Source organism: Magallana gigas, chromosome 4 (genome assembly GCF_963853765.1).
Source record: "Magallana gigas chromosome 4, xbMagGiga1.1, whole genome shotgun sequence".
NCBI classification, from domain to species: domain Eukaryota; kingdom Metazoa; phylum Mollusca; class Bivalvia; order Ostreida; family Ostreidae; genus Magallana; species Magallana gigas.
In genome coordinates, this window is record NC_088856.1 from 43,190,473 (window position 1) to 43,208,611 (window position 18,139).

The 18,139-nt window shown below is 32.1% G+C and overlaps 1 protein-coding gene and 1 long non-coding RNA gene across 2 annotated transcripts; both read left to right on the forward strand.

Annotated features, from left to right (window-relative positions):
* Positions 1-2,837: 2,837 nt before the first annotated feature.
* Positions 2,838-4,406, forward strand: LOC117682328 (slit homolog 2 protein-like). The gene is made up of 3 exons (XM_034449635.2): positions 2,838-3,082; positions 3,317-3,454; positions 4,156-4,406. The coding sequence occupies exons 1-3, from the start codon at positions 2,869-2,871 to the stop codon at positions 4,251-4,253; spliced, it is 450 nt and encodes a 149-aa protein (XP_034305526.2). The 5' UTR covers positions 2,838-2,868; the 3' UTR covers positions 4,254-4,406.
* Positions 4,407-11,557: 7,151 nt separating this feature from the next.
* Positions 11,558-13,561, forward strand: LOC117682354 (uncharacterized). Its single transcript, XR_010713244.1, has 3 exons — positions 11,558-11,788; positions 11,954-12,091; positions 13,074-13,561. It is a non-coding gene; the product is annotated as an uncharacterized lncRNA (long non-coding RNA).
* Positions 13,562-18,139: the final 4,578 nt, after the last annotated feature.

The window sequence follows — 18,139 nt, forward strand, 5'->3', positions numbered from 1 at the left end:
TTTACACTGACTCCGATAACTAAAAGCAACATGTTAACAGTAGATGAATTTACCCAAAAAAAAACCAACCTTTTATCAAATAGGAGTGAAACGTTCACTTATTATATTTTGAAGTTGTTTAAACAATAAACTGCTTTCTTTGGGGATTTATGCGGGATATGAAGGTAGCGACATTGCAGAAAAAATACATAACCCACGTTAGCAGATTATGTATTTTTTTCTGCAATGATCGCTACCTTTATAACCCGCATAAATCATCAAAGTAAGCATTTTATTATTTATACTAACATCTTTCTTTTAACTAATTAATAAATTGATTATGAAAAGTTAGTAAAATTCACTAAATTACTGTTAATGTACACAAGTACGTTAGCTAAAAGAAACAGCCAAATCGCCGCATGTGAGACGTTGAGTCTGACATCATCATGATTATTTTGTGCAGATCGTGATTTTTCTTAGGTTGCTCTAGGCTTCGACCAATTGATAAACAGGACGTGTCCATTTTATTCCTGTCAGTATCTTGTCAGTTTCAGCCGTTGTAGATTTCGACCAATCGATAAACGGGGCGTGTAGATTTCAATCTGGCTGTTTCTATAGAGCGATGTTTTAACTATATGTTTCCGTAAGAAATAGAGGATGAAATAATACTTAGTAGATGTAAATATTTATTGCTATTGTGCGTTGTAATTACACATACTTGCATAACACAAAGATTAAAACACGCTTAGGGATTCTTTGTATCTTCAACAGTATGCTTAATTTTGGAAAAATTAAAAAGGTAGTTTAGAAACGAATTAATCCACGTTACTGTTTCAAACTTAGGATTTCACCTACAATGCTCAAGAACAAATACTTCAAAAGAGAATAAGGTAGTCTGCTGCCCTTTTTAGCAGACACAGGTCCTTGATTGATTATTTCCATTTTCTCTATACAAAAGGTTGCAAGGCGAATATATATATATATATATATATATATATATATATATATATATATATATATATATATATATATATATATATATATATATATATATATGTCTTTTTTGTTCAAATTCACGTACCTTACGCGTCAGCCAGAGAGAACTACCTACATAATATATAAGATATAATACCCTGGTACCTCGGTTCTTCAAAACTGTTCTGAAAATTCCTGAATTCATTTAGGATTCCTAATCAACAATATATGTTAACTGTTCAACACATTACACGAGACATTCCACTGAAAGTAAAACAATTCTTTGCTTTATCAGTTCTGTTTTCACCATTTTTAAGCCCGAATACTTTATCCTTTTGTAATGAACAGCGTGTTAATTGTATCAATTGTGCATAATGTGATAGATAAATCTATAGATACGATGGGATTTGTACGCTATGCTTTGATAAACTGCAACAAAGGACTTAATGATATGGTATGCTATGCTATGTTATGTTGTGGTATGTTATGAAATTTTGACATAAACTGCTCCGTATACAGAAGTTTGAAACATTTCGAAGTAAAATGACAAGAAGTCAAAGTTACCCACTACTCCGCAATATACTAGTAAACATTCATTCTTTTAACTGAAAGCATTTAAAACCAAGTAAAAATCATGTTGTATGCTATGCTTTGATATGGTATGATATGATATGACGAATGAGAATCTATGACATTGAATGATATGGTTTAAGATTACAATGCCATGGTTTGTGATTTCAGTGCGGTCCCATTAGATTTGAATGCAATGCTATGTTATGCTGTTTGTTGTAAAAGATATGTTTGAACTATCAGTAGAGATAAACTACATGCAAATATATTTCAACACCTAACATGCATATCAATAGAATCTTTTCAACTTACCACTGTGACAGTAATGTTGATAAGATATGAATGAACCATTTACATATCATTGTAAATACTGACGGCTCAAAGATTTTCTTTATTTCCCGGAAGATCACGACGTATGAAACATACAAATTAACCGTTAGAAAAGCACATTTCTAACTAGAATATTCTCGTTTATATATAACCTTTCAACAGTTTTAGTTTGTAGGTTTTTTTTTTATCATTTTAAAGGGTATCTAGTTATATAGAATTGCAGCTTACTTGTCACAATTTCTAAAGTATTTTTATAGGGGTAAAAATCTCCTCAACAATGCAATTGCATCATACATTTCTCAACAAAGAACACATTTTTTACACGGCCCTGACTATTTGCTTTTCCAAAAAAACTCCTTGAAATGGAACCTACTTAAAATATAAAATGTATTTAAACTTAAAGTTCATCTGCAGATATCAGATTTCCATTGGAAAGTTTTATACATATATTTTGAACGTTAAACGTTTTAATGTACAGTATTTAGGCATTTTGTTTTGTGACTATACTTTAAAATAATTGGTGAAACGTGGTGAAACGTGGTGAAACGTGGTGAAACGAAATAAGGAGCTGCTTTGATGTTAAACTATTTGCAGCCCTGTGTGGACTGTTTCTTGTACTTATCGGCGACATGTAATCCAAGAATCAGGCCATGCATCTAAACTTTGGTTTTCTCGAATCGGTGGCTAAATACTCAAGATTCATACGTTTATTATCAGTTGTCGTAATATCGGACATATTTAAGCATTTAAGTCTACTGCTTTGATATAAGCCTTAAAAATTGTTCGGTAAAAATTGGGTTTGAACCTTTTCCCTCCGTCTCTCGTTTACATGTATCAAAAGTTTCACATGTTGTAATATCTCTATGTAAAGAAAATCATGAGTGGTTAGAATCGAATTACATTAAATGTCTTTCCTCCAATCATAGCATGATAACATTTATATATATGTTATTGTAGAGCATTATGTTACAGCAGTGCAACAACCTCCTTGAAAGTACCAGGTAGACTGTAAAAATGTTAGGATTCCAATGCCTATTACTCTGCACTGTGCTTTACTCGGCTACGGTTGACGCGTTCGGTGAATGTGATGATGATGGAAGCTGTCCAGACAATGCCACATGTGAGGGCGATACATCTGGAGGCTCTCAATGCGAGTGTAAGGACGGTTTCGATGAGATCGATGTACCGGGCCTAACTATTGGTGGAACCCCTATGACAGTTTGTGTTGGTATGAATTATTGAGTAAATATTAAGCATTCCTCAGCTTATTTATATAATATGTATATATATAATGTAACATGTCTTATTCATTTGGAGACTCTGTTTGCAGTATAGTGTTATGAAAAGTATTAAATCCCTTTTAACATTTTCAGTAACGTTATTTTTTTGTCAATGGAAAAATTGTAGAGAATGCAATAGGACATTTATCCATTTATAATTTTCTTTTTACTTTTTTTGGAAGATTTCGGCGTTTGCAGTCCGTTTGACAACTTCGTGGATGACTGTTTGAATGGACAATGTGTTCTCTACAAGGACAGGTATGAATCCTATCAAGCCGAGTGTAAATGCGACAACGGATACTTCGGAGAAAAATGTGACAGTAAGTAAAAGCCAAACATTAACAAATCAAACAGTTCAGCTGTTTAACTTCCATACTGTATTTTGTGAATCGTTACCCATTTCTTTCCAACTCGTCATGAAATATGCAGTTATTTTTTAGTTAAGTCTATAAAAGATGGTTTTTGTCATCAATTACGAGTGAAATAGAAGAACAATGATTTCTAGATTATAATTTGTGTTATTATGTAATGCAAAGTACTGTTTTATTGTCTAATCTAATTACTTAGAATTATCAGTAAGTCATTTAGTCATGCAGAGTATTTTTTGCTTAAGATTTTATAGACCGTAGTAAGATCCAGTTAAATTCAATTGTTAGCAGAAAACTCCACTCAAAAAATTGTTTTTAAAATTTTTGACGAAAATTACTAAAGCTAGTTTCTAATCCTAAAAAAATTAGAATGAGTAATAATAGTACTTTATTTATTTCTAAAATACAAACTGAATTTCAAAGTTTCTAAAAAAGTGAAAATTAAATAAAAGCAAAATGCGGCAAAACAAATAAAACGTATTTCACGTTTATTTATCTGTTTTACTGTTTTTAATTTACTTTAATGTTACAATAACTTTGTCTAATGAAATACCATCAAAGGACATTATAAACATTGTAGTTCTCTCAATGCAATTGTCGCTTGCTTTTTTTTTTAAAATCTCTACATTTCTTTTATTCATATAATTTTAAAGGGTTGATTCAGCAGTCAGGATCTGGGATCATAAGGGGAGGAGTTGTTCTTCTTTCCCTACTAGCCGGGGGAGCCGCATTTCTACCAGCCTTAATGTGAGAAGCGTCATCAGAACCATCAAGATTTAACTGAAATCAAATGGTGTTTTGGCAATGAAAAAATGAAAAAATTGGGAAAAACACTTCTTTATGTGTAAATGAATTTTATATTTCTTTAAAATATTATGAAAACTAAAGGTTTTGATGAAGAAATCTCATTTATTTTATTAATAAAATTTAGAGCAAATTTAGTGTTCAGTTTTCTCGATGATAGTAAAGTCAGACATAAAGAAAATAAGTATATTCCTGCTTACTTCAAAACAATTAGCTGAGAATAGGAAACATCACTGTTCTGACCCAAACGTTCGATGACAAAATCATTTATGATCACACAATAAATCAAGTTATGTGACTGGCGTCATGGAGAAAAGGGCCCTTAAGGTCAAATTTTCACATTTTTTGTTTTTTTTCTTGCATAAAATCAATTCGTTGTCATTTTCATTTACAAAAATATCAATTTTTTCCTTTATAGCAAATACTTAAACGATTTTATGGGTTTTTTTGTGATGCGTTGTTTAAAATATCTGTAACGTCAACAAGGAAATGTTGACGTCAAATGACGTTAAATATTTGCGGAGTGATAACGCTGGTCTGTTTAGTAATATTTGTCAAACACTTACTTGATTTCGTGCCATAAAATCTTAATATTATATGGAAGGTATCAATAATCACGGATAACATGCTAATCTGTAAACTTTATATCCCGTTGATATTTTTCCTGGTATATCGTTTAATACTTTATACACTTCCAAATCAAAGTACATGATAATCATTAATATTTTTCAAACACACTTAGAATGTGTAACACATTGTATGTTAAACTGAAAGAGTTATATGATGCAAGATATTCGTAATTTACGTGAAAATAAATTAATAAAAATAAAGTGTCAGCTAATACGTTCCGATATTTTAATTTTAACTATTTTTAAATTAAATTCGAGAAAAAAAACTAATCCAATTCACCAATTTTTAATGCCGGAAACTATCGTTCCAACAGACTAATTGGTTAACAATTGCCATTCATTGCCATCCCCAGTGATTATGCATTTCGTTTCAAATTTTATTGTCGCTTTACTTTAAATGATCAAAGGGAGACTCAACAATTTGAATGATAACTTCATAACTCATTCGGAAAGGAAAGACCCAATAGCTTATTTTCAATAAAAACAATTAAGCAAAAATGCACATAACATCCATCGATAGATGAATGGATTAAGGAATGAATGGCAATTTCAGTGAAGATCTATGTAATTGAATGGATGTTTGAATGAATGAATGAATGAATGAATGAATGAATGAATGAATAACAGTTGAACAATGAACCTGCACAGTTATCGCAGTGAATATGACAGGCCATCTCGCCAAAACCATAATGCTGAAATGCATGATGCAGCATAGATATGACAGTGTTTGGGCCGTGGGACTGAGAACCTTCAGTGCCGATTGTGTTGTTTTCATCTATCAAACAGTTGTATTGCTCTGCTGTCCCTTCTTTTTTTTTAATGTAATACCTTTCATTGCTCTCCTCACAAACAGATTGATATCTAGTATGGATATCAATTTTAGTTGAGGATACCGGCAGAAGGACTGGATTTTCGACAGATGCATTTCCATGGGGCACTGCTGGAAGGGGAAAGCCGTATTCCTCACTATAGCGTATGATGAAACTCGCCACCCTTGTGATGTCAAGAAATGAAAGGGCATGCTTCGGCTTTCTTCCTTTAAAGCCATGGTTCCTAGGAACCGGTCCATTCATTTTCAGATGTGTCAACAATGTTTTAGCTGCTTTTCGCTAAGATCATGTATGATAAGGAAAACTACTTTAAAGACCTCCTTATCATCATAACTATACATGTATCGCTAGCGTTGTTTGTCACTGGTGTCTTAACAGTATTTCAACATTTCAGCTCTCCATAATGTTCATGTCTTTTTCGTCTCTATTAAGTGCTCGCATTGTAAGTATATGATCTTTAATTTCTTCATATTGAATTTTGTCAAAGCGATTAAAATGAAAAGAACCACTTGAAATTTTATCTTTAACACGATTCAAATCAGAATCTTTACTAAATCCGGCACATCCTTGTAACTCATCTTCATGATCTTGTGAAAAATTTGACGCGTCTGCTAATAAACTTTTCCTCAGATTCTATCAATTCGGGGAAAATTGTTTCTTCATTGTCTGCTCTATTATTATGATTAGAGTTTTCTCTTTTTGCGAGAAAAATTCCGGAATTACTTCATCAAGGTCCTAGAAATATATATATTTTTTATTTATCATATTGAACTTTTTTACCGATTGAACGATCAATAAAGTGTATTTACGTTCAAAAACTTATATTGATTGTCAGACCATTGACAAACAGATTTATATATTTTTTTTTTAAATTCAATTAATTTGTCCTATTCTAATTAAACTGTAAATAAAAATGTTATTGCGATACAACAGGTACGCAAATGCAAGATATATGACAACATGTAAACAATGTCTATAAATCGGCATATATTAAATATATTCTAGAATTTCTAGTTAATTTCACATTGGGTTTATTAGTACATTGTTTTTTTCAATCATGATCTCGTGTACAAATTTACACAGCGCATATAATTTTTTCCTATAATAAAACTTCGTATCTTTTGAATGGAATGTTACAAGTTAACTTTGTAATATTGTCTTAATCATGACTTCTACATGTAATTCAGTAAGTAAGAATTTTTACAAGACAGGATAAGTCACCTATTAGGTGCACCCAATTCTTCAAAATTTCTTCTGGAATATTAATTTTATATAATCAACATTGAATGCATAACTCAATTGTACAACAGGATTTTTCAACTTTTAACTGAAAATTTATTAAATCATTCTCTTCCTGGAGATTGCCATATGCACAATAACAATATTAATGCAAAATGTAAAAAAAAATGAAGCCGATAATAAAACTTCTGGATTTACTTTAGCGCGATTTTGACGTTAAAAGTTCACGACCTTTGGCGTCGTTTTCTGATAATTGTGACGTCGAAAGATAAGGGCCCTTTTCTCATGACGCCAGTCATATAGTTTCAAAAGTCATTAAATAAAAAATATGGTGAATTCTATTCTAAACATTATTTGTCAACAAAACAAAGACTCGAGGTTGTTTCAACATAAATAAAATTTGACCCTTAAAGCTCGAGTTTGCTTATAATTTGCCTTAAACATATGTAACATTAGATAGGTTTGCTAAATCTTTCAAAATGTCCAATTCAAGTTAAACACTTTTTAAAAGAAAAAACGGTAAACGGAACTTAAAAAGTTTGATGGCAAATCATATCCAGATCTCTTAAAATACATGATTATAAGCTTACCCTTCAGCCTAGTTTTTATTTCATAAAAATGTCATGTTGTAAATTTTTAATTTACTTGGTGGGTGTAAATACAAAATTTTGTCATGTTGTAAATGTTGTATTTACACCCACCCAGTAAATTCAAAATTTACAACATGACAAAAAGTTTAATATCTTTGGTTACTGATTCAGGTGATTAAACATACTCATTTTAAAACACATATTGTTCAAAGTATAATTTGGCGTGTTCGGTAATGAAGGGTGAATTGCAACATTTTTATTAGATTTTGCCAGCATGTTCATTTTACGTAGATGATATCATGTGTTTCTTAAACAGTAGGGGGCCATTTTGCACATTCTAGTTTCTATTGCACGTACTAACAAAAAATATAAGCAAATAAAAGTCTAGGTTTTCAATTATGTGCTGTGCATTTAAGGTCTCGAAATAAGGCACACATTTAAGTTTTTACTACTTAAGACTAAGTGCTAAGTCCATTTGTTTAGATGTAGACAAGATTTGAAAGTTAATAGTCTGTGGCTTTTAATTGGAATAATATGACAAATATGTGCCAATTAGTAAACTGTGCAAAAACTATGAAATCACCAACATGGGACTTTTACTTTATAAGCATTTAGCTTACAATCTACAGATTTGGTGCATATTCCATGTGATAAGAATATTGAAAGGAATGTTTACTGTATGCAAGATATCAACTTTCTAGAAAATAAATACATATATATTTAACTTTTGGTAAAATTAATACCTAAGCTTAGGTGAATCATATTATACATGTATATGTTCATGCACAAATCTTAAAAAGATTTAATCAGATTTTTATCACAAAGCATCAAAACATATATTTGCTTTTGCAGAAGGGGAACAGTATGTTAGATAAGCAGGCCTTACGTGGTTAATCGGATAGAAAACTATAAGGAAGAGCTAAGGGCAGTTTCATTTACACTCGATTAACCGCAATTTGAGCCAAGTTCGATCTTAGAAAATCGCATTCAAAATTACACACAAGCCATGAAGCTACACTCAAATCCATGCAATTTTAATGATGAAAATGAAATTGAATGCAATATACAAATTAAAAGGGGGCCAGCGGGGTGTACGTCCTATCAAGAGAACAGGCACAATATAAGTACATGTAGACTGTTATAACGGTATGAAGTTATTCAGAAAAAATAAGGTCAGTTTAGATTTGATTATCTGCCAAGTTGATTATATTTTCATCTCGTAATCTAAAGGCAATCTTACAAAATTGTATATTTATTAAAACACAAATACCATAAAGCTGTCACAAAATTCGAATGTTGTAGAGTATTGAGAACATGTTGAACGCAACTCACAAGACTAAGGTCAGATCCACGGCATAGGGTTTACTGATATTGCTGAAGCCAAAGAAATTGAAGTTCTTTATTTTTGAATTTAAATAATAGAGTTAGCCAAATGTATTACTGATTTCTCAATAAATCCTCAAAGAAGAGCATATTACACTCATTAATCCACGATGTGTAGCAGAGACTTTCGCTAAATAAAAAATAGTTAACTGCTAAAATACGATAATTTTGACGACGCATTTAAATACAGCATTAATGATCAATTTTGTTACAATTTATCACTTTAACCGAGTGTGGGGGGGGGGATTCAGGTTATTTTTACGAGGCGGTCAATTTACACAGACTCCGATACCTGAAAGCAAATGCAGACGAACCTTTAACTAATAGGACTGAAACGTTAACTTATAATATTTTGAAGTTGTTTATCTCTATTGTGCGTTGTAATTATAAATATGTATTTTCATAACACAAAAATGAAAACACGCTTAGGGATCCGTTGTATCTTCAAAATATGCTAAATTTTTGGGGGAAAAAAATAGATAGGTAGTTTACAAACGAATTAATCCGCCCTACTGCTTCAAACTTTATTAGTTCAACTTACAATGCTCAAGAACAGAAACTTGAAAAAAGAATAAGGTAGTCTGCTGCCATCTTAAGCACACACAGGACCTTGATTGATTATCTCTATTTGCTCTACAAACTCTGTTGCACGTCGTATATACATACATCATAGTTTTTTTTTAAATTAAAAATCGCGAGCCTTACGCTTCAGCCACAGAGAACTACTTAAATAACATATAAGATGAAATACCCTGGTACCTCGGTTCTTCAAAAGTGCCCTTAAAATTCATGAATTCATCTAGGAATCCTAACCAACCATATTTGTAAACTGTTCAACATAATACACGAAACATTCAACTGAAGGCGAAACCCTTTTTTGCTTTATCAAATCTGTTTTCACCATTCTTAAACCCCAATGCTTTATGCTTTTGTACAGAACATAGTGTTACTTGTATCAATAGTCCATAACGAGATGGATAAACCTTAGATGCTATGAAATATGTTCGCAATGCTATGAGAAATTGCAATGAAGTACTTAATGATATGGTATGCTATGCAATGGTATGCTCTGATATGTTATGAAATTTGAACAAAAACACTACCGTAGACAGAAGATTTTCAACCATTTCGAAGTGATATGACAAGAAGTCAAAGTTAACCACTAATTCGCAATATAAAAATTCACTCTATAGGCTAAAAGCATTTTACATGTAAACCGAGTTAAAATCATGTTGTATACTAGGCTATGATATAGTTTAAACTGATATGACGAATGAGAATCATTCTATAATCTTGCAATGATATGGTTTGTGATATCAATGCTATGCTTTGAGATTTAAATGCTTTAAAAGATATACTTGAACTTAAAGTAGAGATAAATTTCATGCAAATATGTTTCAACACCTTACATATATATTAAAAGAACCTTTACAACTCACCACAGTTATGTTGATTAGATAGGAATGAACCATTTTCCTTACCTATTATTGTAAAGACTGATGGATCAAAGATATTCTATTTTTCCCGAAAGATTACGACGTAAGGAACATACAATATAACCGTTAAAAAGGCATATTTCTAACTTGATTATACTTGTTTATACAAAACCTTTCAATCGTTTAGTTTGGCTTTTTTCCGAATATTATAAAAGGCGCCCGGTTATATAGAATTGGAGCTTACTTCTCTCAATTTCTATAACATTTTCTTCTTTAGGGGAAAATATCTCCTCAACAATGCAATTGCCTCATACATTTCTCAACAAAGAACACATATGTTACAATACCCTGGCGTTTTGCTATTCAAAAAAAAAAAAAAAATAAACACTCCTGGAATTGGAACTTACTTAAAATACATTTAACTGAATTTAAACTTAAAGTTCATCTGTAGATATTAGATTGTGCATTGGAAAGTTATATATATATATATATATATATATATATATATATATATATATATATATATATATATATATATATATATATATATATATATATATATATATATATATATATATATATATATATATATTTTAAACGTTAAATTGTTTTAATGCGTTTTAGCATTTGGTTTTGTGTCTATACTTCACCGAAAATAAATTGTACAGATTTGGAACGTAATAAGGAGATGCTTTGTTCTTAGACCACTGCAGCCCTGTGTGGACTGTCTATGGTACTTATTGGCGACATGCAATCCAAGAATCATACAATGCATTTAAATTTTTGGTTTGCTCGAATCGGTGGGTAAATACTCCAGATTCACACGTTTTTATCAGTTCCCGTAATATCGGACACATTTAAACATTTAAGGCTACGCTTTTATCTTAGCCTTAAAAATTGTACTGAAAAAAATAGGTTTGAACAGTTTTCCTCCGTCTCTCGTTTACATGTATCATATTAAATGTAACACTGTTATATGCAATTAAAAAAAGTTTTAAATGTAATATCTCAATGTATAGAAAATCAAGTATGAGTGATTAGAAGTTAATTACATTAAATGTCTTTCCTCCAATCATAGCATGGTTACACTTATATAAAAGTTATTGTAGAGCATTATGTTACACAGAACAACTTGAAAGTACCAGCAAGACTGTAAAAATGCTAGGGTTCCAATGCCTCTTACTATGCGTTTTGCTTTACTCGGCTTCCGTTGACGCGTTCGGTGTATGTTCAGATGACGAAGGCTGTCCAGACTATGCCACATGTGAGGATGGAGATGCAGACAACACTTTTGAATGCGAGTGTGAGGACGGCTTCGTTGAGATCGATGTACCGGGCCTAACTATTGGTGGAAACGCAGTGACAGTTTGTGTTGGTATGAACTATTAAGTAAATATTCTGTGCAGTATAGTGTTATGAAAAGTAATAAATCCCATTTAACATTACGTTTCAGTAACGTAATTTTATTTCAATGGAAAAATTGTGGAGAAAGCCAGAGGACATTTATCCATTTACAATTTTCTTTTTACTTTTTTGGAAGATTTGGGCGTTTGCAGTCCATTTGACAACGTCGTTGATGACTGTATGAATGGACAATGTGTTCTCTACAAGGACCGGTATGAATCCTATCAGGGCGTGTGTAAATGCGACAACGGATACTACGGAGTAAAATGTGATAGTAAGTAAAAGCCAAAACGTTAAAAAATCAAACAGTTCAACTCGTCATGCAAATATGCAATTAATTTTTTAGTTAAGTCTATAAAAGATGGTTTTTACCATCAATTACGAGTCAAATAGAAGAACAATGATTTCTAGATTACGATTTTTGTTACTATGTGATGCAATGTACTGTTTTATTGTCTAATCTAATTACTAAGAATTATCAGTAAGTCATTTAGTCATGCAGAGTAGTTTTTTCCCTTAAGATTTTATAGACCCTGATGAGATCCTGTTAAATTAAATTATTAGCAGAAAACTGAAATCAAGAAATTAAGTTTAAATATTTGAAGAAAATTAGTAAAACTTAATTCTAATCCTTAAAAAATTACGAAATGCGTAAAAATGATACTTGGTTTATTTTTAAAACAGAAACTGAATTTCAAAGTTTCTACAAAAGTTAAAATAAAGTAAAAACAAAATGAAACAAGACTAATAAAACGCATTTAACGTTTATTTATGTCTTTCACTGATTTTCACTTACATGAATTTTAATGTTATAATAACTTTATGTCTAGTTCATTACCATCGATGGACATTATAAACATTATAGCTTTTAAACTGCAATTGTTGTTTGCTTGATTTTTTTGGAATTACTTCATGTACTTTTCCTTTATTCATAATTCTAATCTTAAATAATTATAAAATGAGTAATACATGTTATAACTATACTAGACATATTTCAAAAATACAGACTATTTTTCAAAGTTTCTATAAAAGGTGAAAATAAAGTAAAACCAAAATGCAACAATACTAGTAAAACGGATTTAACGTTTTTTATAGCTTCTTCACTGTGTATTATTGTTACAATCATGTTAAAACAACTTTATGTGTATTTTTATAACGTCGAGGGACTTTTAAAAATATTGAAGGTTTTTTAATGCATTTGTCCTTTGCTTGATTTTTTGAATAACTGCTTTTCTTTTATTCATATAATATCAAAGGCACGACCCAGCAGTCGGGATCCGGGATCATAAGGGGAGGAGTTGTTCTTCTTACCCTACTAGCCGGGGGAGCTGCATTTCTACCATCCTTAATGTGATAAGCGTCATCAGAGCCATCAAAATTTAACTGAAAACAAATGGTCTTATGGCAATGAAAAGAAAAATGAAAATATTGGGAAAAAAAACACTTCTTTAAGTGTAAATGACTTTGACATTATTTTAAAATAAAACAAAAACTAAACGCTGTTATGAGAAAATGTCATTTATTTATTAAATGAAAGAGTTTAGTTTCTACTTTTCTTTTATTAATATAATTTTAAAGGCTCGACTCAGCAGTCGGGATCCGGGATCATAAGGGGAGGAGTTATTCTTCTTCCCTACTAGCCGGGGGAGCTGCAGTTCTACCATCCTTAATGTGATGGGCATAATGAACCTAGAAGATTTAACTGAGAAAAAATGGTCTGATGGCATTGATAAAAAATCGAAAATATTGGGGAAATAAAGATGTGTATATGACTTTTACGTTACTTTAAAATACAATGAATATGAAAGGCTTTGATGAAGAAATGTTATTTATATAATTAAAAAAAAGAAAGCAAATTACGTGTTCAGTCGATGATAATAAATTCAGACATTAAAAAAACTAGAACCGAGCCCGTTGCAAGCAACGAAGAGGTTTTACGTTACAGCTTCAAGTCAAGAAAGGAGTGACAATCAGTCTTAATATAACCACCCGTATGAAATGAGCCAACTGGCCAAGGCACGGAATGAGCACGGAATCATGGTGTTAAAAACCGTGTTTCTTAGATTTCTGTTCTTAATAAATGCCCTCAAAAAATGGCACGGCTATGGCTTGGGATTTTAACCAAATTATTTAAATTCGCTCACACGGACTCCCAAAAGCCGCGAGAAAGTCATGTTAAAACCCGTGAATCTGCTAAATATAGCACAGAAAATCAAGAAAGTCGTGCAAAAACCCCTGAGTCTCTGCCATATTTAGAACCTGTTTGTAGGACTGCTTTAGAAAATATGTCCATGACTTGTACATAAATATGTATATCCAACAAATTTAAGCATCTAGGCATTTTTCAAAAGATAAGAGTGAAGAATATACATAAATTTATAAATTTCTTTATCAAAATGCTTTCATTACTTAAGTACATTTATCCTGAAATTTAACTATAAAAAGTTAATCGTTTCTATAAAAAAATTAATCGTATCAATCACTATTATTCTCACTGTCACTTTCACCATATTCCACGCGAAGGAAATCCATCATGAATTGTTCTATCAAGCTGAATACAGCTTCCTTTTCAGTTGTTTTCTAGCATAGCTGATTTTTCAGTGATGGCCTCGTTTATCAAACTATCTGAGGGTTCACTGAAACCATTGGCTTTACACCAGCATCTGACATAATCTGCAAGGAATAACACATTTAAGTGAATCTAGAGAATTGAACTTAATCAGAATAATCAGCTATTTCACTTAAAACAATATCAATATCTTTCAAAACTGAGACTTTGTCTTTATCTTAAGCTGGCCTCAAGTCCCCTTTTTGGCTAATAGGCCTTGACCTCTTGACAGAGCCATCTCCTCAGTTGTGAAGAGGCCAGGCATCAACTTCATGGTCAAGGTGTAAGCTGGTTTGGCCGATTTTTTGGCTAGCCTGACAGCCATAGCCAATACCTCCTTGTCGATGGTGATGTTACTGTTCCCCAGAAGTTTACTGAGCTGTAAAATTAATTTTTTTCAGAGAAAAGTTGCATGTATGAACTGTACATTTAAAATAGGAACTAAAATGAATTTAATGTTTACAGTTTTGAATTTATTAAAATTACATTTAAATGTATTTTCAATTCATAATGGAATAATTCTTTACCATAAATAAAAATTGCTTTGATCTCTAACTTTTGAATAACACATTGTTAAAATTTTACAATTTTCTTACATTGTTTTTTTCTGTTGAGATATCAACTTCAAGGGTACTCTTGGATGACATATTCCTTTGAGATATCCTGCTGTTTGAGGGGGTTGAGGTTGGAATCTTCCTTGGGGATGTCCTGAAGTTTGAAGAGGTTGAGGTATTGGTGGCCACTGGGGAATTAGTGGGGAAGGTGATTAGAAGTCATTAGATAAGTTGAACTGCTGAGGCTGATCATAGGAAAGTTCATCTTCAACAGGCATGGCTGATAAAATTATTTTTTTTCCGAGGTGATCTTCTGAGTGTCACTGTCTGTGGTGGTGTGGCACTATAAGGCATCTCGAAGGATTGAGACGAATCAAAATAGGGTTTATCTGAACTTGCTTCAGAAAGCATGGTTGACATAGGCAGTTGATCTAAGGAAATGAGAGGTGTTGTTGATCAAGCATTTTGGTCGAATCCTTTACTGTGTTATGGTGAGTACAAATTCAAAAACACTGACTCATGGCCATGATGGGAGGCACATTCGTGTCAATATTAAAAAGTTCCAAGGCATTTATAATCACTGCAAAGAATTCAATTTAACACTTGTTTTATCATACCGGTACTTGTTATAAGCAAAAACTTATTTGAGTTATTCAAATTAGTTTACCCACTTCAATTATATACTCAAAACTCAAAATAAATAATCGATGACAGAATGTTCAAGTGATTATTGAAAATATTAAAGCTAAAAACATAATTATAAAATATTTGGATGTTGAAATAATCATAAAATGTGATACTACCTGAATATTCTGACTTCCAAACTGATCAACCATTTTCTTCATATAACCAGTCACACTTGTATCGAGAAGCTATGACAAAAGCTGCAAAACTCTCTGAGGAGGTGGTATGTGTGCATCTGTGCAATTTAAGAAATTGAATTTACTGGTATTTATACCTTAAAACAGTATATTAACATGTTCATTTAGGCCAAAACAAAATTATTTTTGTTTGGATTTGTCCCTACTGCCTCAAGTGGTTTCATTGAAATAAACACATGCGCCACTTTTGTTTAAACTTTACTTACATATGTTGTGAATTTTAGTTTTATTCAGAACAGCATTAACAGCATCCTACTTAAAATTCTACATGTAAATGATACTTACTGACTGTTTGTTGCACATGACTTTGTGTCTCAGGAATTACTTCAGACTGAAGGGCTGGTTTACACAATATCCATGTTGCAGTGAGAGATGTTCCTTCTTCTGACTTTTTATTCAGCTCAGATTCCAAGCAGAACTGACTGCTTTAATCCGACAGGATTTCTTTTTCAGTACATAGAGCTACTGTTTCCTGATTTGTTCTCTCCGTTTTTCTTGCAGTAGCAGATTCATCTTTTCTCTTCTTCTCCTTTGATTTATTTTTTGACTTTCATTATTGCCACCGGCACAACTGCTTTCCTTTTTCTTTTTCTTTGGGCTACATATATCGGCCTGCTCCTTGCTTTCTTTTATCTTTCTGTCTGCACCCGAATCTTCTTAGTTTTGTGATCGGCATTTGCCGGTGTAAAGGAAAAGGTTAAGAGCTCTTTTAGTTTGTTTTCAGTGCACACGTCTCTGTTTAGCAGAACTATTTTGTTTGCTGCATTTGCAAACTTATTTAGTTGTTCCTCATTATCATAGAATCATAAAAAAGGATAAATTGTTAATTATGAAGGATTAATTCATCGTGAACAGTGATCAAATGCCGCAACAGATTAGCGAGGAAATTCGGTTAGACATGCTCTCAGAAATAAGCTGTAATTGTTCATTTTAAATTTTATTCAGGGCGACATTTTAAATAAGACATTTTTGACAAACATACCTACATTGTTTGATCAGGCATCAATAAGAAGGCTAATTAGTTATGATTATGAAAAGTGACTGCATGTTTACGATAGACAATAGTTCCGAACATTTGCTTCATTCGGTACTTATCTTACGAGCTTAGTTAATATTTGACAAACCTCGGGCGATTTCCTTGCATACATGAGCGTTGTTGAGAAGAAAAAAGGATGCTCCGAAAGACCGTAACATTATACAAGTTAGGCAAGATGAATTCACTATAAAATGCTTATTTTAAAAAACCCGAAGAAATAATTATATAATAAAAGAAAACTACATGTATTGCAGCACGCACTAAACCAATAGGTTCAATTTAATTCAGTAACGTATATAATTATATTTATATAACTTGTATAGATTTACAAATCGTATAATCAGATAAGTGTAGGATTTACTCTGCATAGATAAAGGAAAATGGCGTTAAACTCATATTTATTTGCTGATAGTTTGATGCTTGATACATCACTATGTAACACGTACATGCTGAATGTTAAGTAAAACGTACCGTGGATTCGAATTATCGTTCCAATGTAGTCCTTTCTCCCCCATTTCATTTCTACTTGCTCCTTTTCCTTCCATCGATCTTCACGGAACTGAAGGTTTTTGTCAGCTTTACCGACAACACTAAGGGAATCATCCTCCGAAAATTCAATACTCCTACGACCGACTTTACGCAATTTCTATCCAAAAAGACGCGGTTAGATATCAGATTACAGTTTTTGTTAGAGGCTGGGCTCTGCAGGAACCTTGGACATCATTGGAATTGGCCAAGATGGTCTAGTGGGGAGGTAAGGGGAACCCTCTCACTGAATTAAGATAATCTGGTAACAAGTTATATGACCAAAAAAATAGTCATTGAAATAACACAACAAGTTCGATTTTAAGATGAAAACTGAACTTGAAATTAGTTAGAACAATTGTACAGGTACCAACAGAGACAATGTAGCATGGAATTATAAATTAAATACAATTACTGCCCCCCTCCCCCGTTTCACGGCCCCCGTAGAGTCTCTTGCTTCACTGATAAGCTTGCATCGCTTACACGAATTAGAATACATGCTGACCACGATATGTAGGTAATTTGATAGTTGAAGAAGTACAGAAGAAAAAGTAACTGAAACTCTGGAAAAGAAAAAAAAACAAAGAGGAGAGGACCATACGGAAAGAAGAAAATAGAAGATGATGCGCTGATGAGAATTCCCGACAAAGTAACGATGGAATATGAAGAAGAAAAGTGGCTTGGTCCTACAACAAGTCAATCCTCAAGTGAAACAAAG

Coding starts and splice junctions, on each gene's coding strand:
- LOC117682328 (XM_034449635.2), top strand. CDS start 2,869: ATGTTAGGATTCCAATGCCTATTACTCTGCACTGTGCTTTACTCGGCT. Junction 3,083..3,316: donor CCCTATGACAGTTTGTGTTG/GTATGAATTATT, acceptor TTTTTTTGGAAG/ATTTCGGCGTTTGCAGTCCG. Junction 3,455..4,155: donor CTTCGGAGAAAAATGTGACA/GTAAGTAAAAGC, acceptor ATAATTTTAAAG/GGTTGATTCAGCAGTCAGGA.